Raw genomic sequence first — 25,273 nt, 5'->3', positions numbered from 1 at the left:
ACTAGTGTTACCATGTTAGCTCATCACCCTGAAGCATCTGGCCTGATAGGATGGGAGGTTGGTCATTCTGTTGAAGATGCTAGCAAACGTCACACAGATGATACCCACAAAAAGCAGAGGGTGGTGCTTAAGTGGATGGGCTCTTGACACAGCTCTGGCTGCCTATGGATGATTTTCTCGTGTGGCTCTCGACAAGTGACACTGTCATCCTGTTTTTCATTTTAGTAACCTGCAAAATTGAGATAATAATAAGAGCCCTTTGACAGGGTGTTGTGTGGATTCAATGAGATAACGCCTGGAAAGTGCTTAGCACAATCGCTGGCATGGTGTTAGCTTGGCAGTAAGGAAGGTCACAAGTGTTAGGTGCTCATGATTGTTATTTTTACTTAGCGTGGTCAGCACACTAGTTGGCACAATCAACTTTAGATCCATCTTTTAAAACCTTCGAGTCAAAGAGATTGCAAACAGCACTACCTTTTGAGTTTGGGTCATTTGGGTTCATTAAGACATTTAGACCGTTTAGCCGGCAAAGCTTATCACTGAATACAACGATCTTTGGGGGAGGGACATAGAAAACACACTACTGCGCAAGCAATCAAGTGGAATAGGGAAGTCCAAGAGGAGTCTTGCTTTTGTTTCTCCGTGAACTATGCACATGGCAGATGCGGGTGGTACTTGGGTTTCAGCTCCAGGGTCCCTGAGACCCAGGGACCAGCCCGTTTGGCGTGGCGGATTGGGGATGGGGCATGAGGGCAACAGGTTCCAGGCTGTGCTCCCATTAGGTCGCAGGGCTCCTTCCGAGCGCTTTCTCGTGACCCTGGGTGAGAGTGGCAGGCGCCCTGCTGCGTAGGCTCCCCCCCACCCCGGGCACAGCCGCTGGCGGAGCTGCAGTTGCTCGAAGGGGCTTCCCAGGCTTCGCTGCTTGCTTTTCCCGCCGTCTTGGGTTGCGGGCGGCGTCGATTCCCTCCCCGGGGGCCGCGGCGGCCGGAGGCGGGGGTCGCAGCGGCCGCTCGGGGCGGCGCTGGGCGGGCGGGCGCTGGGCCCGCCCCGCCGGCATCCTTGGCCCGACTTCCTTCTGCCGCGGGCGGCTGGCCCAGCTGGAGGAAGCGGCGGCGGCGGCCACGATGAGTGCGGGCGACGCAGTGTGCACCGGCTGGCTCGTTAAGTCGCCCCCCGAGAGGAAGCTACAGCGCTACGTGAGTAGGGGCGCCGCCACCCGCCCGGCCTTCGCGTCCCGGGGCACCCGCCCGCGGGGCGGCCGCGGGGAGCCGCTGGGCTCTGGGCGCGCCAGGCGCAGCCGCTCCCAGCGCCCGGGACTGCGGGCGAGGCCGATGGACGGAAAGCGAAATCGCACGTCGAGCCAGCTTCGCCGCTGTGCTAGGCAGCGGGCCGGAGACCAGGTGGCGCCTGCCCGCGGGGCTCAGGGACTCCAGACCGCCGCTGACTCTAGCGGAGGGAGGCGGGTTGGGGCTGAAACCTCAGGCGCCAGTCTCCGTACAGGAGCGGCCAGGGAGACATCTCGAAAGCGTGCCCCTTTCTTTGGCTGGGGGTGGCTCTGAGACCCATCGCCCCGCGAAGGAGACGCGGCAGGGGATAGGGAGACTGACAGCCAGAGGGGAATTGCCTGCATTCCCCCTGGACCGTAAGGAGTAAGGAGTGCTGCTCTTGTAGCTGTCATCGGACACTGCTGTCTGGAACCCTACACAGTGTAACTCGTTTCTCGTCGTGTAACTCGTTTCAGCTTCTTCTTAATGCTGACACCGCGCTTTTATAGTGCCAGCTGGACAATTGACTTTTACTAGTATGAAATTAGGAATACTTGGAAGAGCGTATCTTCCTACATATTCCATTACCGTTTTAAGATGTACCATCGACACCTCAAACGTTCATTATCTCCATCAGCGTCCTCACGATAAGGTCTTAAAAACATTGTGCTTAAAGACCTGATTGCTACTCAGTGTTTTTCAGCCATTAGGAAGAACCACTTCAATCCCCAGGGAGTTGCATATAAATAGCTATTAGGACTTCTTGCTTTTTTTAGGCTGGGAGTAGCTGGATGGATTCATCTTGTTCTCAATTCCTAATTTCTCTACAACTTCACTGCACGGTGGTAGGAACAAACTCGCGCATGTCTGCGCTCATCCAAAGCAGCCCACCCCAAATGTGGTTCAGCCTTGTGCTCTTGTCTATACAGTGCTCTCAAACTGCTGTCCTCTTCTGGCCAAATTTCACAACTGTTTTTGTTCCCACATAGATGAGGCACATATTGTGTGGAAGTTCAAGAGGTGGGATTAGAAAAAGACTTCAATAATGTATGAATCCTTCCAGAATGTGTGGCAGGAGATTTTCCTGAACATGGAGTTGCTCAAGCCCTCTTTCCCCATTCACATCGGGCTAGACAGTGTGTGTTTCTCTCTTAGGGGTCTTTGAAAAGATTTTTGTTGTTTGTTCTGCAGAACAGAACTTTAGAGGAAGGTTGTTCTGTTTAGCACGTGAATATCAGGAGTGCATAAATACTGAGATTTCTCTAAGTGCCAGTGTGTCCCTACATCATTTGCTTTTGAGTCCAGGAGTCCATAAGCACAGGGTCCAATATCTCTTGGCCTCTGCATTATCCAGCTGCTTCCTTAACTGTGAAGCTACTCAAAGGAGGCAAGAGAAGAAAACCTGCTCCCATCACCTGCATGAGCAGGTGAGGCTTTTGTCACACAGTAGTGCTCTTAGTGTTGACTCAGGATGGGTTTCCTTGTTGTCCTTTGGAATGACAGACATTTTAAAGGTTCACTATACAGTTTCAGTAGATGATACAGAAAGATGCCCCTGGAGGGCAAAGATTATAGAATATTTTATTTCCCAGTCTTTTTTTGTATCTTAAGCAGACTGGCTTAGGGAAGTTTATTAGTATTTCATCAACTTTGGGAAGGCATGAGTGTGTGTGCCTATTATCACACGTGGTTCATTCCTTTAGGGGATGTGGCAAGAGTGGACACTGCGCAGCTTACAGATATGTGGGGCGTGTGATGATGGGGCAGTGACTAGACTTAAGACACAAGAGTACCTAGGTGTCATCTTACCAACACTCCAAGACATAAACCTTGATGTTTGGGAACTGTCTCTAAGAAAGATCATATATAGTCAATGCTTTTTTCGCTGACAGGCATCTGTCCCTGGAACACACCACAGAAAGAATTCTTTTTCCTCTCATAGCTAAATTCTGCAGGAATCTTTTTCACCACTAGATGGTGATCATGTGTCACTTCGACGGGGCCTGGATAGGGCTGTTACAGCTGCTTAAATTCAATTCCTGTCACTCCCTCCCGTTAACGGAGCGCTAACTCCGAACTAGGCCCTGTGTTACAGGCTGGGAAGACAGAAAAAAAAGACTTGATTCCAGTTTATAGTTTAACATTTATAATAGTAACATAGCAAAACTAGTTATTGGCACAACCAGGGCAATAACTCAGTTATTCGTGCTGCCAGGCCAGCAAGCAGCACTCCATCAATGTTTGCTGTTACAAATGGAAGCTCAGGCAGTTTTTAGGTAAACCTTTCAGACCAAAGTAGGCTTGTACTTCATCCACTTGAATCCATCAGTGAAGACAATCAGAAAGTTATTTTTTATCACTGGTCTTTTAAAAGATAGTTATTTTCATCTGTATTTTTTGTTTCACAAGAAATATATTCTTATGTTAATAAATAGAATGAAAAGTGAAGACCCCCTTTAAATTTCCCCTACCCCCCTACCTTCCCTTTGCTCTCCTCCTTATTCCACTCCTCAACCCAGGGATAACAACTGTGAGCCGTTCAGTGAGTACCATTCTACAAAATTTTTCAGAAAATATATAATTTTCTTTTTGCACAACTGGGATCATATTCTACTAACGGTCCTGCAATTTGCTTTGTTCACAAACATCCTGGACATCTTTCCAGGTTAGTACATATAGATTTACTTCATTCGTTAAAGCATTGTCAAATATTCATTGTAATACATACAATATAACAATTTCTCTATCGGTGAACATTTGGCTTGCATCTATTTTTATCCATTTTAAAGAGTCCTATAATAACAGTGATAATAAAGCTATAATAGTTCACTTTTATTGAATGTTTATATGTGCCAGGCACTACACTAAGAACTTGTATTAACTCATTTAGTTTTCAAAACAATGCCAAGAGCCAGGCACTGTTTTTGTCCCTGGATAGAGGTTCTTTGTTGCATATTTAATTTGCAAATATTTTCTAGCAGCCCATAGTTTTTGTCTTTTCATCCTCTTTTGAAGAACTAAAATTTAAAAATTTTAATGAAATCCCCAATACAATTTTTCTTTTATGAATCATGGATTTAATGTCAAATCTAACAACTCTTCATCTAGCCTAAGATCCTTTGTCACCCAGCCTTGACCTCTTGGGCTCAAGTGATCCTCCCACCTCAGTCTCCTGAGTAGCTGGCACTATAGCTGCTCCCCACCATGCACTGCTAATTGTTGTATTTTTTGTAGAGAGGACAGGATTTCTCCACGTTGCCCACAGGCTGGTCTCCAACTCTTGGCCTCAAGTGATCCTTCCACCTTGGCCTTCTAAAGTGCTGGGATTACAGGCGTGAGCCAATGCACCCGGCCTCTGAAAGTTTTATATTTTTATATTTTATATTTAGATCTATGATCCATTTTGAGTAAATTTTATAAAAGCTGTGAGGTTTGTATCATGGTTTCTTTTCTTGCATACCGATTTCATTTGTTCCAGTACTATTTATTGAGTAGACTGCCTTTATTCCATTGATTTACTTTTGAAACATCATCAAAAACCAATTTACCTGAAGGGCACAGTGGCTCACGCCTATAATCCCAGCACTTTGGGAGGCTGAGGCTGGAGGATCTCCTGAGGTTAGGAGTTCAAGACCAGCCTGGCCAACATGGTGAAACTCTGTCTCTACTAAAAACACACAAAAAATTAGCCAGGCATGGTGGTGGGCACCTGTAATCCCAGCTACTTGGGAGGCTGAGACAGGAGAATTGCTTGAACCCCAGAGGTGGAGGTTGCAGTGAGCTGAGATCACACCATTGCACTCCAGCCTGGGCGACAAGAGCAAAACTATCTAAAAAAAAATCCATTTACCATATCCATGTAGATCTATTTCTGGATTCTCTAGTCTGTTCCATTGATCTATTTGTTCTATGCCAACAACATGCTGTTTAATGACTAATGACTGTAGCTTTACAATAATTCTTGAAATCAGGTTATTTTAGCCCTCAAACTTTTTCTTTCTCAGAGTTGTTTTGGCTATTTTAGGTCCTTTGTTTTTCTATGACAATTTTAGGATTGGTTTGTCAATTGATTTCACTGACCTCATATCCCATAGCCTTGCTAAACTCACTTATTAGTTCTAATAGCCTTGTCTGTAGTTGCAACCTGCAATACTATAAATGTTGCATAGAAATGACGAGAGCAGACATTCTTGACTTTTTCTTGATTTTAGAGGGAAAGCATTCCATTTTTCACCTTTTAAGTATGTTAGCTGTAGGCTTTTTGTAGGCACCTTTTACCAAATTGAGGAAGTTCCCCCATCTTGCTAGTTTGCTGAGGCTTCTTCTCATGAGTTGGATTTTGTTGTGTTTCCTGCATCTATAAAAATGATGATATGTTTTTTATTTTTTAGTCTGTTACTATGGTGAATTACACTGCTTGGTTTTAAATGTTGAACCAACCTCAAACTTCTGGGATAAACTTCAGTTGGTTGTAACATATTATTCTTTTCATATATTTCTGGATTTGCTTTGCTGATAGTTTGGCTGAAGATATTTGTGTCTCTGTCCATGAGGGATATCGGTCTGCAGTTTTCCTTTTTTATGCTATCTTTGGTTTTGATATTAGCATAATGCTGGCATCATAAAATGAAATCAGAAGTTCTCCCTCCTCTTGTATTTTCTGAAAGATGTTGTGTAGAATTGGTATTCCTTCTTCCTTAAATGATTGGTAGAACTCACCATTGAAAACATCTGGGCCTATACTTTTCTTTTCGGGAAGGCTATCAACTACAAATTTTCTTTCTTTCTTTTTTTTTTTTTTTTTGAGATGGAGTTTCACTCTTGTCACCCAGGCTGAAGTGCAGTGGCACGATCTTGGCTCGCTGCAACCTCCACCTCCTGGGTTCAAGAGATTCTCCAGCTTCAGCCTCCCGGGTAGCTGGGATTACAGGTGCCCGCCACCATGCCTGGCTAATTTTTGTATTTTTAGTAGAGACAGGGTTTTGCCATGTTGGCCAGGCTGGTCTCAAACTCCTGACCTCAGGTGATCCACCCACTTCGGCCTCCCAAAGTGCTAGGATTACAGGTGTGAGCCACTGGGCCCGGCCAAATTTTATTTCTTTAATAGATATAGGGCTATGTGGGTTATCCATATCTTCTTGAATGAGTGTCGTTAGTGTCTTTCAAGGCTTTTCTCTATTTTGTCTAAGTTCTTGAATTTATTGGCAGAAAGTTGTTCATTATGCTCCCTTATTATCCTTTAAATGCCTGTATGATTTGTAGTGATGCCTCAGTTTTCATTTATTACATTAGTTTTTAGGAACCATCCTTTGGTTTCGTTTATTTTCTCTACTTTCTCCCTGCTTTCAATTTCATTAATTTATCCTCTTATCTTTATTATTTTCCTCCTTTTGATTGCATTGGGTTTAATTTAATCACTTCTTTATCTAGTTCCTTAGGGAGGAAACTTAAATTACTGATTTGAGACCTTTCTTATTTTCTAATATAAGCATTTAATGCTATAATCTTCCTTTTTTTTTTTTCTGAGACTGAGTCTCGCATTGTCACCCAGGCTGGAGTGCAGTGACACAATCTTAGCTCACTGCAACCTCTGCCTCCTGGGTTCAAGCAATTCTCCTGCCTCAGCCTCCTGAGTAGGTGGGATTACAGGCACCTGCCACCATGCCTGGCTAATTTTTGAATTTTTAGTAGAGATGCGGTTTCACCATATTGGCCAGGCTGGTCTTGAACTCTTGACCTCAAGTGATCCAGCCCACCTTGGCCTCCCAAAGTGCTGGGATTACAGGCGTGAGCCACCACACCTGGCCAATCTTCCTTCTAAGCACTACTTTAGGTGCATCCCACAAAATTGGATATGTTGCATTTTCATTTTAATTCATTTCAAAATATTATTTAATTTTCCCCTGAGATTTCCTCTTTGATCCAAGGGTTGTCTGGAAGTTTATGTAATTTCCCAATATTGGAATTTCTAGATATCTTTCTATTATTAATTTCTAGTTAAATTCCATTATGATCTAAGAACAAACTCTATATGATTTATATTCTTTAAAATTTGTTAAATGTATATCATGGCCCACAATATAGTTTCACTTCACGTACATAAGCACTTGAAAAAATATGTATTCTTCTGTCATTGGGTAAAGTGTTCTATAAATGTTAATTAGGCCAGGTTGGTTGTTAATGTTATTCAGTTCTTCTGTATCCTTACTGATTTTCTGTTCACTTTTACTCTCAGTTACTGAGGGAGGAATGTGAAAGTTTCTATCTGTAATTGTAGGTTTGTCCACAGTGTCCACATTTCTACCTCCAGTTCTATTTGTTTTTACTTCACATATTTTGATGCTCCATTTCTAGTTATACACATTTGGAACTACTATATTTTCTTGGGGAATAGAAGCCTTTTTCATTATTTAATGTCTTGCTTTGTCCCTGATGCTATTCCTTGTTTTGAAGTCTATTTTCTTCTTTCTATTGTCTTTTTGATAATAGCTTTCTTTTGATATGTGCTTGCATGGTGTATCTTTTTCCATTCTTTTACTTCTAACCTCTCTGTGTCTATATTTGATGTAGGTTTCTTATATACAGCATAGAGTTGGGTCTTGCTTTTTAACGCCTTTTTTTTTTTTTTGAGATGGAATCTCACTCTGTCGCCAGGCTGGAGTGCAGTGGCACGATCTCGGCTCACTGCAAACCCCGCCTCCTGGGTTCACGAAGTTCTCCTGCCTCAGCCTCCTGAGTAGCTGGGATTACAGGCACGCGCCACCACACCCGGCTAATTTTTGTATTTTTAGTAGAGATGGGGTTTCACCATGTTGGCCAGGATGATCTCGATCTCTTGACCTCGTGATCCGCCTGTCTTGGCCTCCCAAAGTGCTGGGATTACAGGTGTGAGCCACCACACCCAGCCTCTCACCTTGTTTTAATTGGCATATTTAGTTCATTCACATAAAGTATGATTATTGAAATGTTTATATTAAAATACACCATCTTGCTAGCTGTTTTTCATTTGTTCTATCTGTTCTTTGTTTCTTTTCTCCTCTGTTTCTGCCTTCTCTTGGGCTAATAGAGCCTTTTTTATTATTCCATTTTATCTCCATTGTTAACTTACATTTCATAACTTCATATTTTTGCAGTTACCCTGGAGTGTAAATTATATATTTTTAATTAGTTGCAGACTTCCTTTAAATAATATTATATCATTATAATATTAGTAGTATAAGGACATTGGAATAGTATATTCCCAATTCCATTCTTATATTCTTTGTGCTGTTCTCATGCATTTTACTTTTACATGTGCTATAAACATGTGATACACTACTACTAATTTTGCTTTAGACAACCAGTTATCTTTTCAGTCAATTAAAACAAAGAGAAAAAACTAAACTTTTATTTTTCTTTTATTTATTCCATTTCCGTCACTCTTCATTTCTTTATGTAGGTTCAAGTTTCTGTCTGCTATCATATTCCTTCTGCCTGAAGAACTTCCTTCAGCATTTCATGTAGTTTAGGTCTGCTGGCAGTGACTTCTCTGTTTTGTTTGTCTGAGAAAGTCTATTTCTCCCTCATTTTAAAAAATATTTTCACTGGGCATAGAATTATGGGTTGACAGTTTAAAAATTTTGTTTTGTTTTGTTTTTCTTTTCAGCACCTTAAAGATGTCACTTTATCAATCAGGAAATACACACACACACACACATTAATACATTTAGCTTGATCCAATATTATATTCTGTCTTCCTTGGCTTAACATCCTGGGAACCCATTTCCACAGATTTCAGTGGTTTTTAAAAACAGCTTTATTGAGGTATGCGTGTGTGTATGTGTGTGTATATATATATATATATACACACACTATAGAATTCACCCATCATAAGTGTACAGTTGGTTGACTTTGAGTAAATTTATACAATTATGCAACCATCACTGTGGTCTAGCTTTAGACCATTTCTATCCCCACGAAAAATTCCCTTAGCCTATTTGCAGTCACTGCTCACTCCTATCTCTAGCCCCAGGCAGCAACTGATCTGCTTTCTGTCTCTATAGATTTGCCTTTTCTGGAAATTTCATATAAGTGGAATAATAGACTATGTGGTCCTTTTATGTCTGGCTTCTTTCCCTTAGCATTGACCCCACAGCAGCCAGTGTACTTTCTGAAATTCATTTAAAGTAGAAGCTATGGCCATTGATATGAGATCTTTCTTATTTTCTAATACAGATGGTTCCTGACTTACGATGGTTTGACTTATGACTTTTTTTGCTTTACGATGGCATGAAAGCAACACTCATTAGTAGAAACTATACTTCAAATTTTCAATTTTGATTCAAAATTCCTTATAACTATTATAAAATAGGCTTTGTGTGAGATGATTTTGCCCAACTGTAGGCTAATGTAAGTGTTCTGAGCACATGTAAGGTAGGCTAGGCTAAGCTATGAAGTTCGATAGGTTAGGTGTATTAAATGCATTTTTGACTTAGGGTATATTCAACTTATGATGGGTTTCTTGGGATGTAACTCCACTGTAAGTTGAGGATCAACTGCATATACATTTAGTGCTACAAATTTCCCCCTTGGCACTGCTTTAATGGCATTCCACAAATTCTGGTGATATGTTGTATTTTTGGTTTTATTCACTTCAAGATATCTTCTAATTTCCCTTGTAGTTTTTTTCTGTGACCTGCGGGTTATTTAGAAATGTATTGTGTAATTTCCAAATATTTGGGAATTACCTAGATATCTTTCTGTTTTTTACTTCTAATTTCAATTTGTGGTTGGTTGAACCTATGGTTGATGGAACCCACGAGATATGGTTTGGCTCTGTGTTTCCACCCAAATCTCACCTTGAATTGTAATCCCCATAATCCCCACATGTCAAGGGCAGGACCAAGTGGAGGTAATTGATAAGCAGATTATGGGGGCAGTTTCCCCCATGCTTCTCATGCTATCGAGTGAATCTCACGAGATATGATGGTTTTATAAAGGTCTGGCATTTCCCCTGCTTGCACTCACTTCATCCTGCTGCCCTGTGAAGAGGGTACCTGTTTCTCCTTTGCCTTCTGCCATGATTGTACATTTCCTGAGGCCTCCCCAGCAATGTGGAACTGAGTCAATTAAACCTTTTCCTTTTTTCTTTTTTTTCTTTTTTTTTTTGAGATGGAGTCTTGCTCTGTTGCCCAGGCTAGAGTGCAGTGACGTGACCTCGGCTCACAGCAAGCTCCGCCTCCCAGGTTCAAACAATTCTCCTGCCTCAGCCTCCCGAGTAGCTGGGATTACAGGCGCCTGCCACTGCACCCGGCTCATTTCTGTATTTTTAGCAGAGATGGGGTTTCACCATGTTGGTTAGGCTGGTCTTGAACTCCTGACCTCGTGATCCACCCGCCTCAGCCTCCCAAAGTGCTGGGATTACAGGCGTGAGCCACCATGCCCGGCCCAACCTTTTTCCTTTATAAATTACCCAGTCTTGGGTATGTCTTCATGGCAGTGTGAGAACGTACTAATACACCACATATATTAGTCTGTTTTCACACTGCTAATACAGACATACCAGAGACTGGGCAATTTACAAAAGAAAGAGGTTTAATGGGCTCAAAGTTCCACGTGGCAGCGGAGGCTTCACAATCATGGTGGAAGGTGAAAGGCACGTCTCACATGGCAGCAGACAAGAGAAAGAACTTGTGCAGGGAAACTCCCCTTTATAAAAGCATCAGATCTTGTGAGACTTATTTGCTATCGTGAGAATAGCATGGGAAAGACCCGCCTCCATGATTCAGTTATCTCCCACTGGTCCCTCCCACAACATGTGGGAATTATAGGAGCTACAATTCAAGATGAGGTTTGCGTGGAGACACAGCCAAACCATATCTCCGTGGATGCATTCTCTAGTAGGTAGAGGCCAGGGATGCTGCTAAATATTCTGCAATGCACAGGACAGTCCTCCACCACCATGAATTTGGCCCAAATGGGTCCAAGTGGTGCCAAGAGGGAGAAATTCTGTTCCAGATTGAACAGTGAATTCCTTCAGCTTAAGTGAGAATTCTGTTGATAGATATCTACTTTAATTCTTTCCTGTTATGGTGAAGAGGAAGGCCAGGGACCTGGGTTGGCTATACAGGTAGCTTGTTTTCTGGGTCGTGGGCTACCTCAGCAACTGGAAGTCTCTGTGCTTAGGATCACCACTAAGGGAGGGATCTCCTCCATGAGTCCTATATACCGTGGGAAGGGATTGTCATCCCTCTTTGGAAGTCAGATCACTTGGGCGCCTTGTGACCTCCACTCTCTGATGGGCTCAAGAAAATGAAGATTTTGTGTTTTGTCCAGCTTTTCTCGTCATAGTGGGAAGGATGTTCTTTGCATCTTTTTACATTCCTAGAAGCGGAGAACCCTTATATTTCTTTTCTGAGACAAGTTTCTTGATTTTCTTTTCAGATATATTCCATGCATATACAAGCACATATACTTCCCCATTTTTTGCACAAATGGTAGCACACTATACTCACTATTTTGTAACCTTCTTTCTTAGTAATGTATTTTGGAGATTGGTCCATATCAGTCCATAACAGCTTCATAATATTTCACTATGTGGAGATACTATGATAGAACTTCTCTTGTTTCCAGTCTCATGCTGCTGTAAACAATACTGTGGTAAATATCTTTGTACATTGGTCTTTGTGGTTATGTGCAATTATGCTTGTAAAAAAACTCTTAGAAGTTGAATTGCTGAGTTGAAGTGCATGTAAACGTATAATGCCAATTTTTACTCTCAGCAACAGAGTATGAAAGTGCTTGTCCTCAAATACAGTGTACTGTTAAATGTTTTTATCTTTGAAAAATCAATAGATGATAAATGGTATCTTGTTTTAATTAAATTTCTTTGTGAGTGAGGTTGAACATCTCTTCAAGTATAAAAGCCATTTATATTTCTGTTTCTAGAAAATTATCTTAAATGTAACCTAAATCTTAAATCCTTCATTGGGTCTGTTTTGGGGCAGTTTTGTTGATCTTCCTGTCAATTCTTCTACTTTTGACTTAGTTTTAAAAATTGCTACCAAATAGGTAATGCAGTCATGTTTCAAAAATTAAAAAATATATTTTAAATGTTTGATGAAAACTTCTTCCACCTCTGTCTTCATCCACCCTATTTACCCTTACCCCCAAATAACCATTTTTTAATTTTTTTCTTTAATCTTTTCAGTATTTCTTTATATGAACACAAGGAAATACATATACAGCTTCTTATTCCTCCTTTTCTTACACAAAGGATACACAATGTTCTGTACATTAGTCTGTTCATTTAAAAATTTATCCTAGAATTGTCTCCATGTCAGTGGCCAGAGTTCATCTTTTTTCTTTTATTGATTTCACTTAATATAATAACCTCCAGTTCCATCCGTGTTGCTGTGAATGACAGGATTTCATTCTTTTTTATGGCTGAATTGTATTCCATTGTGTGTATGTACTACATTTTCTTTTTCCATTCATCCATTAATGGACACTTAGGTTGATTCTGTAGCTTGGCTATTGTGAATAGTGCTGCAATACACATGGATGACGTGAGTATACTTTAAGTATGGTGTAAATATGTAAAAACAGCTTCTGTTAATGAGTTTCAGGGCATGATACTGAGAAGCTTTGTTTTTTTAAATCATATATCTTTAATAAAAACTTTAATTTTTGACACTGGGCTCCCACTCCCTACTCCCCCAAAACCTTATCTTTAGTGGGCATGTCATTTCAGGTAACTAGATGATGATTTAATTAGGCAGATAAAAAATACTGTTGTGGGATCTGCCGAAGCAATCTTGAGGTTAAACTGTCAGGAAAGATGATCAGAATCTGTACCTTCATTGTAATGGAGACTGGAAAAGAAAGGATCCATCATTTCTTGCTTCTATAACTGGAGTTGGTCTCTTCTCTCCCAGGAACTTATAAGGTTGGGAATTCCCCAAATATAGAAAAAGGTGCAGATGCTGGGTGGCCAAAACAACTGACAATGTTACTCCAGATTGCCACTTAGATTCTGGAAGTCAGGTTGATTGGGATGGTATTTGAAGATATCCTTTTTAAAAAAATCTTTCCTAGGCAAGGCGACTTAGTCCAGGGTAATAATGTGAATGCAGCAGAAGGGAAAATATGAGAATATTTTAGAGAAATAATCAATGGGAAATGTTGATTGCTTAATTATAAGGTATGTGAGAGAGGGCGTAATTAAAGATTTTGAACTTGACAGGAGTAGGGATGAGGAGAAGGGTGATTAGCCCAAGATGAATTACAGCAACTCCAATGCTGGCCACATTTTTGCCAGCCATTTGTTATCTGGACACTTCCAATGACAGGAAACCGGTTACATAATATGCTGCCCAAATAATCGTGTGATAGTTCTGACTGCAAGAAATTGGTCCTGGTGTTAACCTCCTTAGAATATACGGAACACCTCTAATTCTTTTTCAATTTGAGAGCCCTGCAAATATCCAATCTAAATGTTGCCAGCTTACTCAGTCATTCCTTAGGATAGAACAGAGTTCTGAGTTCCCTCACTGTCCTGTATATTTCCTCTGAACTGGTACCAGAACTAAATAAACTTCTCCAGGACCATCATTGCTCATCTGGACATCGTGCTTCTGAGAAAGCAGCTGGAGATTCCATTAGCTTTGTTCTGGCAGCCACGCCACACCGTTGACTCACACTGAGCTTCCTGTCAAACGGACTTAGATTTCCTCTGTGTTTCAGCTAAGCTATCTTTTCTCCAGTCTGTTCTTGTGCTATTGCTGTTTTGCTTAAGCCCAGGAACAGGACCTACATTATTACTGTTGAATTTCATCTTTTATTTATTTATTTTTGTAATTGATTCTTTTTTATTTTTTTGAAACAGGATCTCACTCTGTTGCCCAGGCTGGAGTGCAGTGGTGCAATCTCAGCTCATTGCAACCTCCACCTCCCAGGTTCAAGCAGTTCTCCTGCCTCAGCCTCCTGAAAAGCTGGGATTACTGGCGCCTGCCACCATGCCCAGCTAATTTTTGTATTTTTAGTAGAGACGGGGCTTCACCATGTTGCCCAGGCTCGAACTCCTGACCTCAGGTCATCCTCCTGCCTCGGCCTTCGAAAGTGCTGGGATTACACTGTGCCTGGCCTGTAATTGATTTTTTATGCCACATCTTTTTGGACACTGACTATGTCATACAAACACTGTGAGCAAGAGCATGGGAGAAAAGACCCAGTTTGGGGGCAAGCCAGTGAGACTGGTACGTTCAGGCTGGCACATACCGAGTTTGAAGTAACCGTGGGTAAATTTGTCTAGAGCTGAGGGGAGGGACCTGGGCTCCAGATGGAGTTTTGGTGGTTACTGGGGTATAGGAAGTAGTTAAAGTTATGGGGGTGGATGAGATTATCCAAGGAGGGTGTGATGAGTAAGAAGGAAAAGGACCTAGGGCAGAATTTTGGGAGATACCGCAGTTAGAGAGTAAGAGGAAAAGTGTCAGCAAAACTGAGAAGAGATAAGAGGAGAGACCATTAGAGGCGATGGATAACCCTAAATACCTTGCAGTGGTAATGCCAGTCACCCGTCTTTCCTCCCAGGGCTCTGACTGATAGGGCACAGAGAAGGAATGGACAAGGGGCACAAGATAAGGAAGATGGATGCAAAACAGCTGTTTCATCACTGAAAAAGCTGAATTGGAGAAAGCTACTTGGGCCTGAAGTCTAAGTGGGGCTTCCGAGTCTTTCTGGTGAAGTGGATTCCCAATATTAATGGTTTAGGAAGAAATGGGTAGCAACGACAGCAAGAAGTGTGGCAGTGGAAGAGAAAGGAGATGAGATGGTAGTTAAAAGTGAAAGACGCAAATGGGAGGAAAGTATTTATTCATTTGCAGTGTCAACCAGGAAACCAGTGACCCAGGCTATCAGACCCAGGCCTAATAAAGAAAGAAATACAACCAAGTGATGAGATGGACTCGAAGTCAACAATTTTCCAAAGGGCTAACTACATCTTTAGGGCCTGAAGTGTGTGTTTTAGATGAGTTCTGCCAATAGGTATTTGTGAGATTGAGGATAAAGTGCACAGGTTAGAAGTCTTAATAGGAAAAATCCTTGGACTGGTTCCTCCACAGGCCAAATGCTTTGGGACAAGCTCTCTAAATGGCAGAGAGGTCACTCAGGTCCAACCCTGGCTTATTCTCCCTGCCCCTGCATTTGATGAATACCTTAAACCTTTACCATGAATCGGATACAAGACTTTAAGATCTTAGCACCAAAATACGTACACACCACAGAAAAGCAGAAAGAAAACTTCAAGTCTAGCATTTTACTCTTTTTAAATTGGAAGATGGCAGTATGTGGATCCACTTGGCTCTAGATGATAACAGTCAGCACTCAAATATGTTGTTATTTTCTGAGGGAATAATATAATGAACTCTTCCTAGGTGGTATTATTGTACTTCCATTAGGAGGAAAATCGTATCTGGTTGTCTCCCTTTTTGTGATTGTAGCAGCCACTGATGCTTAATGCTTAAATTGATTAATTCATTAAGGATTACAAATGGTGAGATTCTATTTCTCATTCGCTCCTAATCAAGTGTTTACTCTACCACTCCATCAAAACTGCTCTTGTCAAGGTTGACTAATGTCCTGCGTCATGGGGTTGTTGTGAGGATGAAGTGAGTTATATGTAATGCACTTCATAAGTAGCCAATAAAGGTGACCAATTCATATTGTATTACTAGCACTGCTAGTACTAGTACCACGGAAAGATATTGGAGGATGTGCTCCTCTTCCCCCACTTTGGGGGGCTTTCACTTCCAACAGCGGCAGCTCCTGTTTGGGAGATTGCTATTGGCCTACTAGAGACCATTTTGCTTGCATGTTAGAGAGCTGCAAGTGTCTGGGAATGGCATACCCCACTCCTTAATCATGGGAGGGGATGGACAATGTACAGCCTCTGAAGCAGGAACACGCCTGGAATGTTCCAAGAGCAGTGAGCTTGGCTGCAGCCCAGGGAGTAAGGAATGGAGCAAATGAGGTCAGAGTGGTGATGCGAGTAGAGGCCTTACTTTAGCCTTTGGCTTTTCATCTGAGTAAGGGAGGAAGACACCAGAGGGTTCTGAGAACAGAACTGACATGATTTGATGTGAATGGTAACAGGATCACTCTGGCAGCTGCCTGCAAGCTGTAGGGGCCAGGGCAGAAGCAGGGAGACCAGGTGAGGGGCTAGTGCAGTGATACAGGTGAGATGCGTGGAGAGGGGTATATTCTAAAGGTAGAACCGGCAAGATTTTCTGATGGATTGGTTATTCTATGCAAGAGAAAGAAAGAAGTCGAGAATTCCAGTGTCTTGGCCTGAGCAGCTGGAAGGATAGAGTTGCCATGTACTGAGATGTGAAAGCGTGTGGAAGGAACAGGTTTAGTTAGGGAGACCCCAACTACCCCCATGGGCTCCATTCTGGGAAGATGTCTTGTGAACAGTCTGCATTTAATTGTTTTGAAAATTTGCTTTTGGAGTTATAGACTTTACTCTTCATTTCACTCCGACTTGTAAATGGGATGAAGGGAATGGCACTCAAATAATCACAGCACATGAGAGTGCCGAGATTGCCAAAATATAAGCGTAGACTGGGGTGGAGGGGCTTATGTGTGTGGTTTGCTTATTCATACCACAATTTATTCAACCTTTTGATAGATATTTACTTTCTTTCTGATTTTTAGTTATTATGAAGAATGACATTAAGATACATTGCACATGTTTGAACATTTTTGCCAGGCTTATATACAAAGATGTCTCATTTAAAATTAGATATGGATATATAGTTTGGGGCCATTTCTGTTTCTTTTTCTGTGAAATACTGATTCATATATTTTGCCCATGTTTTTCTATTAGGTCATTCATATTTATCTTAACGTCTCATAGAAGCTCTTTTTGTGCTTTGTTTATTACATACACATTTATGTGTAATTCAACATAGAAGATTAAAAGAAAACATAGGAAAATATTTTGATAATCTTGGAGTGGAGAAGGCTTCCAGATCGCATAATACGAGGTTAGCCCCCACTTCAGTCAGACTGGATGTGCTCAAAGCATGCTGGGAAGCCTTGGCTGGGGTGGCTCCAGATCTGCTGTCTCTGTAGCTAAGGGCAAGCGTTAGAGTGGAAACAGCGATCAAAGTCAGTTTCCTTCCCTTGCAAAGCAGCCCCTCTGTTTACTTGTCTGTCTCCCTCCCTGAGCGCCTTGCTCAGCGCTGTCTCCCCAGGGCCTGCAGTGTGATACATCAAAGTCGGGGTTCCTTCCCTTGTGGGTTGTGCCCAGTGCCTGAAAACACAGTGTCTTCCTGCCAAGTAGAGCCTTGTAAGAACGTCCCACTGACCTGCAAAGTGTGTGGGCGAAAACCTTCCCATCCTCCCTCTTAGGCCCTGGACTTCCCTCTGTTACAACATTAGCATTCTGCACAGTGATTATTTCTTTGACTTACTCATATTTGTAGCCTTTCACTGGAGAATTTCTATCCAAGTAATTCAGCCTATTTTGCCTTCTTTGCACATAAGAACGTCACCATGCTCTAGACCAAGCTAAAGCTTTGGCTATTACTTACTAAAAGGCAACAGCAGCAAAGTGACAGCAAGGCCCCCAAAGGGGGATGGCTGCTTTTCTGTCCCCTCCTTTTCTTTAGTTATTTCACCACTAAGTCATGACTTCCTGTTAGAGGCTTCCAGTTCTGGCAGTATTTGGTTCCTATTTCACAAGAAGCCAGTCTGTTACATTGTGGCTTTTAGTGCTAACAAGAAATCAGTGGTTTAGGGTCTTTGGCCAGGAGAACAGTGTCATTAGAAGTTAAACTGAGGTTTAAACAGTAATTTAACCCCACCCAAATTTTCACACCAAATGAGAATTCTAACATCACCTTGCCAAAAAAAAGGTACACTCTTCAAAGTGTTAGCCCCTAAAATGTTAGACTGATCAACATTGTAAGTAAATATAAGAGATGAAAATTATTGTCAGATAATTACCTCCAGGACAGATAACTGACTCGGAAAGTCTTTAGATTTGAGATCTCTTGAGCTATGACCCTTATACCAAATTAGGTAAAGAGCTTACGGTACAAAAAAGAAAATTGTAGATCAATCTCACTTAACACAGATATGAGAGACGAATTCTAGATATATGTTGTATTTAAATGTAAAGAAAACGAAATAATATAATTTCTAGAAGGGACAATGTTATTGAATCTCAATCTGATCGTGGGGTTGGGAAAACCCTTCTAAACATGATAGCAGAGGAAAAACCATAAAGGAGGAGACAAGGATTTTTGCTACATGAAAATAAAACATATCTCTTTGCTCATTTATTTATTCAGTCAGTTCTCCAACAAATAATCTAGTGAGTGTCTCCTATATGCTGAACACTATTTTAGGTACTTCAAAAACAATACCAACTTATAAGGCAAATGACAAAATGCGAAAGTTTTTCACATCATATGAGGCAAGCAAAGAGTTCATATTCTTCACCTTTATGAGTAATCCTGATCAATGATTAGAAAAAGATCAGCATCACAATTGGAAAATGGGCAACATACATGAACAGCAGTTCACAGACAGTTCACAGCAGTTCACAAAGGGACGTGACACATAAAAAATAACATACATTGAATTGCAAATGAGACTGGTTGGTGGTGTTGTATCTGAGTGTGCATATTGACATATTCTGGACCAGTGCTCACTGATTCATTCAGCAAACATTTTCTGAACCCTAACTTGCACATGTATTCTTGGGAGGAAAGAAAGGGCATTTGGGTCAACAGTGAAGAGGCCAAGAGTTTGTCTGGAACTGTAAACAATAAAGAGTTCTTCCTTCTAGCAGATGTGCTTTGAGCCAAGCAAGTAATGAAACCAAGTTGAAATTGAGAGTGTTCTTTTCCTCTCCAAGTACCTGGGGATAAGTCAGCAGGCAGATGCCCTCTGGGGTCTTAACTTCTCCCACGCTGAGACAGGAGCTTAAATAAACACTGGTGCCCTGTGGTCTCTGATGGAACAGCTTCTATTGACTCAAGGTTATGTGCTGGCCGGGGGCTCGGAGGTGGTTTTGGCAACTTCCTCCAGCCAGAGGAGTACTTAGAACTGATGAACCACCCTGAAAAAATTCATTTGGGGCTGTAGCTGACTGCTGGGTTTCCCACTGACCCTGGGGTGCTGGGACCCTTTCTAGAACGGCTCACTCCTTCCCCTGTCATCTCTTTTCTTCCCTCTCACCCTTAGACTCACACACAACACTTAGGTGTTTCAAGCATTTCTACTTTTTAGGAATTCATATATGGTTAGAAAGCCTTCCCAGCTGCCAGTATTACGTAAGTGTCCACCTCTATTTTTTCAGTACTGTCAGTTTCTTTATTTCAATGTAAATGTTTAATCCAGGAAGAATTTATTTTTATTATATGTGGAATGAGATAGAGATTCATTAATTAATTCAACAAGATTTACTGAGTCCCTGTTAGGCACCAGGCACTGTTGGGACATTTGAGAAAGACTTTCTTCAGTATTAAACGTCAGATTATATTATGTCCGATAACACAAGATACAAGGTTTTCTGAATGCTTTCCAAATTCATGTATTTTAGGAAAAAAAATAGGAGGACCTCTTGCTAGACTATGAGCTCATTTTTACAAAATGATGTTGTATTTTTCTCCTCTCCTAGACCTTTTAACCTGAATACACACTCTTCCACAATCCCAGTCATTCAGCTCATGCTTTTCTTCATGTGGAATGAGGTTCCTCTTTGACTCCTCACCCACTGCTCACTCTTCTGATGTGCTAAGCTCTTTGACCTACATAGCTCTAGTCAGCGGATGACAGCTTCTCGACATCACACATAGTCTGTGATTAGGAACCAGACCGAAGCAGACGATCTGATTTCATGGCCACCTCTGCTACATATTCGCTCTTGCCCGACCGCAACTTGCTCAACCTCTGTGTGCCTCAGTTTCTGCATACGTATAGAATGCCCTAAAAAGAGTATTCACTCACATGGGGTCTGTGTGAGCGTCAAATGATTTAATTTAATTTAAAGCATTTAGAATAATTCCTGGGATATATGTGTTAGCTATTAATATTGCTATTGCATATTTTGAGGGATCTGTGTTACTTCATGTTTGTCTGTGACTCTGGTACTGATATCTTCTCATCGTTAATGGACTCCTTTAGAGACAATCCCAGGAGCCACCACACCTGTGCACTCAGCTTGGGCAATGGGGAATGTCCCTAGCGGACACCCATGGGTGTGAGGGTAACATTTTTCATTACTTTTCTTGTGGGAAAAGATGCATAACATAATATTGACCATTTTAATCACGCGTAAGGGGACAGTTCAGTGGCATTAACTACTGTACCTTCATAATGTTGTGTAACCATCACCACTAATTATACCTAACACTTTGGAGTTATTCTTAATGTTTTGCATTAGAAGAGCCTCCCCTCAACCACATTGGTCTCACACAACTGGTGAGTTCAGCTGCGCCGTCACTTCCTCTATATTGCACCTTCCTTGATTCTCCATCCAGACTTGATTACCTCCACTGCACCTCAGACACTTAATGTATCACAGAACTTACCAGAGTTTAAAATAACTTTATTCCTCAGTTGGTTTTGGCCCATTGTTTCAACCCGTAATTTTGCATCCTGATCCTGACCTAACATATTAGTGACCCTCCCAGGTTTGTAAACACTTGCAAATTTGATTAGCTGGTCTTAATGACCTCAAAGATTCTGCCACACAAGAAATAATGAGAAACTAGCCAGGATATTCAGTGGCACTTTGGTTGACAATACATGAGGAAGGTCAAGTCCATGTCATGTATGTACTTGAACACAGACCTCTTGGTATACTTATCTTTGCTGAACATTTCTCCTCAGGATTCTCCCTTCCAAGGCCCACCATACTGTAGAGATACAGGACTTTTCTGCTTCTGTTGACAAGCTATGGAAGCAGATCCTGTGGGCCAGGCCATCTTCAGGACAATCACAGGAAGTTATTCCACGCCTTGGACAAGTCCCAACTCTATCTGGCAGGGAGCAGAAGGTTACAGGCCATCAGGCTGAAAGGTCACCGGCAATCCCAGGGCTAGTGGCATTGAGCCAGGATAGAGAGGAGAAGTGTGTAACCTGCTCCTGGAAACTCCCAACCTTTGTGGCCCCCCTTGGCAAGGAAGTAGAAGGTGGAGGGAAAGGGCCCTCTTGAGTAAAGCTCAGCAGAAAATAGAAAATTAACCAGATTTCTGTTTCTTTAATGATGCTTACCTTTTGCAACACATAAACAACCCCCAGCCTCGTGAGTGCGTTCAAGGTGTAGCTACTGGGCAGAGAATGGGAGATCAGCTTAGAGGAGCAGGTCTTGGGAAGTTACCAAAAATCTCTAAGTTGTTACCAAATGCTTTATTTCATTTCATGTTCTGGGACCACATCCAAAATTCCTAGGGGCCTTGCAAGTGGCAGTCAGTAATTGAGTTGTTAGGTTTTCTAAACAGTGACTAGAATCAACTAAGTATATGTCAATAGCAACACAAGAACAAGAAAAACACGGTAGGGGAAAGTTGTCCATAGTCAGAGGAACAGGGGTGAGGAAGGGTGTCAAAGGAAATGAAAAGTCAGTAAATCAGACAAGAGCAATTCTTATTCCTCTTTCCTTCTTTTCCTCTGTGTCTTCTGGACTCCAAAGAATGTTTGCACATGAAGGGACAGAAATATCCAACTTTGCAATACAGAGCTAAATCAGAGGAAATAACTTTGACAGTTCCATGTGATAGAACAGTGCCCAAAGTGCTCTAGCACATGACTGTTTTCCGGCAGATACCCCCACAGCAAACTGCAGAGCGTGGCAGGAGCAACCAGCTTGAAAACTTGCCTGGTAAAGTTCTAAGCTATCTTGAAGGGTCATCAACCAACTTGAACGGGCACATACCCTCTCCTTACTGTGGCTCTGTTTTCTCTCTTCTTTAATTTCAAATAATTTGAAACAATGTTGTTGAACACTGAATGAGGGAGCCATGGGTTCAGATTCACTGTTACTCAGTGAGAAAGCCACTTCATCTGTCTGAGTACCAGTTTCTTTTTCTGGAAAGTTAGGGCAGTAGGGTAGTAGCTGCCTTGACCACTGCACGAGATTAGGAATGTCAATTGATAAAAACTTGTAGGAGAAAGAAATGTCATCAGTGAAAGCTCATTTGCCCTTGTTCCATGAGGCCTTGATAGCATGTTACACAATAGTATTATCTGCTAATTGCAAACCAGAACCCTGTGATTCAGTCTGAATCCTTTCCTCTCCCTGGTGGCCCACATGCATTTGGTGACCCAGTCCTGTTAATTCTCCTTGCAACTTGTCTGCTACTGCCACATCTCTAGCTTCATCTTCCGTCACTCCAAACCTCTGGCAGTTACGAACTCATCCAGGTGGCACTCATTAACAGCATTTGGCCCAGTTCTTGGTTCATTGCACCAAGCATCATAGGAGCAGGGCCTGGGTCATATTCTTCGCTGTTTCCCTTGCACACATCACCGGGCTTGGTTCACAGTAGGCATTGGATAAATGTCTTTTCACAAGAGCATTGAGTCCATTTACATTTAAAGTAATTATGGGTGCCTTTGGATTAAAGTCAAGCATCTTATTGTGCTTTTTATTTGCCCTATCTTTTCTAGGTTTCTTTTTCTGCACTTTTAAAATTTCCTTTGGATTGAGTGTCTTTTTGTAAACTTACTATTTTGAAATCACTAGATTCACAGGAAGTTGTAAAGAAATGTCCAGGAAACCAGTGCACCTTTTCCCCCAGTTCCCTCAGTGTCGCCATCTAGCATAATTCTAGTTCGGTCTCACAACAGCAAATGACATTGATACCCTCTAAGAGCAGCTGTAGATGTCACCCCTTACACGTGCATGTGTGTGCATGTGTAGCTCTGTGTGATTTCATCACCTGTGTAGAGTCATGTACCCACCACTGAAACCAATACTGAACTGTTCCATCACAAAGATCCCTTGTGTTGCCCCTTTATAGCCATACTTTAGTCAGTCATGCTGTCCACAACAACACATTGAGTATGTATTGTATGCCAAGACTGTTAAAGATGTTGGAGGTACTTTAGGGACCAAGATGGGCAACATCCTTGCCTTCACAGAGCATACAGTTTAGGTCAGCACAGGCTAAGATCCCAGGGAAAGTTGGAGCCACTTGCTGTTTACTGGGTGTGGCTTGGTTTCCAGGATTTCTGTGTTCTATCTGTAACTCCAACTGCTCCCCAAGCTACTTCCATCTCCAACGTCTCATCAATTTACATTCAACTTGAAAGCCTTTCACAGTTGGTTCAGGTAGGTTCTTAGCAACATTTTTTTTTTCTCCTTGTTGTCTTTTAATCTGAGGCATCTCCTATACCTGGTCAATAAGGCCACTGAAAAAGCAGCGCAGAAGGAGACCAACACCTGTAAGCAATCAGAACAATCAGAATCTGAGCACCAAAATCCTGGCGCTCTAGACGCTCTTGGCCAGGACAGTATGAAGCACGTCCATGGGTCAGGAGGGGAAGAGGCCCACACAATTCCTTTTGGCAGATTCAGTCAAAAAGTGTCATTGCTAAAATGACAGCAGTATTGAAGGATCAAAACGTAGCGCTCCAAATGCAGATAGGTATAGGTTCTCCTCCCTCAGCCTGAGTTGGAAAGCCTGGCTCTGAAGGCAGGTTGCTGACCCCTCCTGTGCACATGTGAAGGAAATGATTTCATAGCTTTGGGATTTCACCACCGCAGAGGGGGCAGAGGGCCAATTCTGCTGAAACAAAGGGACAATAATCACTCTCACCAGAAAAGTAGTTTAAATCGGAGGTGTCTCTTTACAGCCTCAGAGACTTTCAGGATGTTTCTCAGTTCATTTCTGTGTCTTTTGACAATGGATACAATCCAGGCGGGCCACTTAAATTTTATTGGAGTGAATTCTGGAGCCAAAGAAGTGAAACTTGCTATAACCCAGCCAGGTTTATTTTACTGTGCAAGTAGAATTGAGTGCAGGAGGAACGTGTCCAAACTTCTAAGCCTTGTTCGTTGTTCAGTTTAATTCTGAACAACATGCTACAATATCTGGATAGAGTATTTGCTGGTTTTGAGTTAAAACTCTGGTATGATGCCTTGCCTGACAGCCTAAGTTCCAGCTTGGAGACTGTGTCTATCTGGTTCACTGTTACATCTCCAGCTCCTAGCACATAAATATATGATGAGTACATTCTGGTGATTAGGTTTGCTATAAACTACAATACTAGTCTTGTTCCTCAAGAGTAGTGTTTTAAACCTAGGTCTATGATATCATGAAATCACATGTACAATTCATTCATTCAACAAGTATTTACTGAGCAACTATCCTGTGCCAGGCACTACTAGGCCCAGAGGATAAAACAGTGATCAAGACAGACAAAGTCTCTACTGTCCGGGAGCTCACATTCTAGTGCTGGAGGCAGAGAATGACTGTGGCTGGCCACTTCAATATGGATGATCAGAGAGGGTCTCTCTGAGAGATGACAATTAAGTTCAGGTCTCAATAACAGGAAGCAGAGATCTGCATGGCAGCCATGCAAGGATCTGTGTGACAGAGTATTCCATGGAGAAGGAACAAGTAAGGCAAAGCCCCCAAGATGGAGAGGAGATTCTACATGTTCAGGAACAGCAAAAAGACCAGTGTGGAAGAGCAAGAGAGTGGCTGAGATGTGAAGTGGGAGAGACAGGCAGAGCCAGTTCATGTGGGACGTTCTAGGCTATGTGAAAGAGTTTGGGTTTTGTTATTAATATATTGGGAAGCCTTTGGAGGGTGCTAACCAAGGGAACAACATGATCTGATTTATGATTTTAAAATGTTATTGACTTCTTTGTTAAGAATGAATTTATGGGGGGAGTTGAGAGTGGATGTGGGAAGACGAGGCTATTTCAATTACTCAGGTGAAAGACAATGGTGACTTGGACTAGGGTGGTTGTGGGGCAGGGGTGGTGCATGGAGAGAAGTGGATTGATT

The 25,273-nt window shown here is 42.0% G+C and overlaps 1 protein-coding gene across 2 annotated transcripts in view; it reads left to right on the top strand.

The window, feature by feature from the left end:
• Positions 1–1,063: 1,063 nt before the first annotated feature.
• Positions 1,064–25,273, top strand: part of GAB3 (GRB2 associated binding protein 3) — an 82,169-nt gene continuing 57,959 nt past the window's right edge. For both annotated transcript variants that reach the window (XM_034949914.2, XM_034949912.2), the window contains exon 1: positions 1,064–1,196. In XM_034949914.2, the coding sequence (XP_034805805.1) occupies positions 1,125–1,196 (72 nt within the window). In that variant the 5' untranslated portion in view covers positions 1,064–1,124. The remainder of the gene's footprint in view (positions 1,197–25,273) is intronic.

This window comes from Pan paniscus, chromosome X (genome assembly GCF_029289425.2).
Source record: "Pan paniscus chromosome X, NHGRI_mPanPan1-v2.0_pri, whole genome shotgun sequence".
NCBI classification, from domain to species: domain Eukaryota; kingdom Metazoa; phylum Chordata; class Mammalia; order Primates; family Hominidae; genus Pan; species Pan paniscus.
The sequence above is the reverse complement of the archived record's forward strand: the minus strand, read 5'-3'. Positions and strand labels throughout refer to the sequence as shown.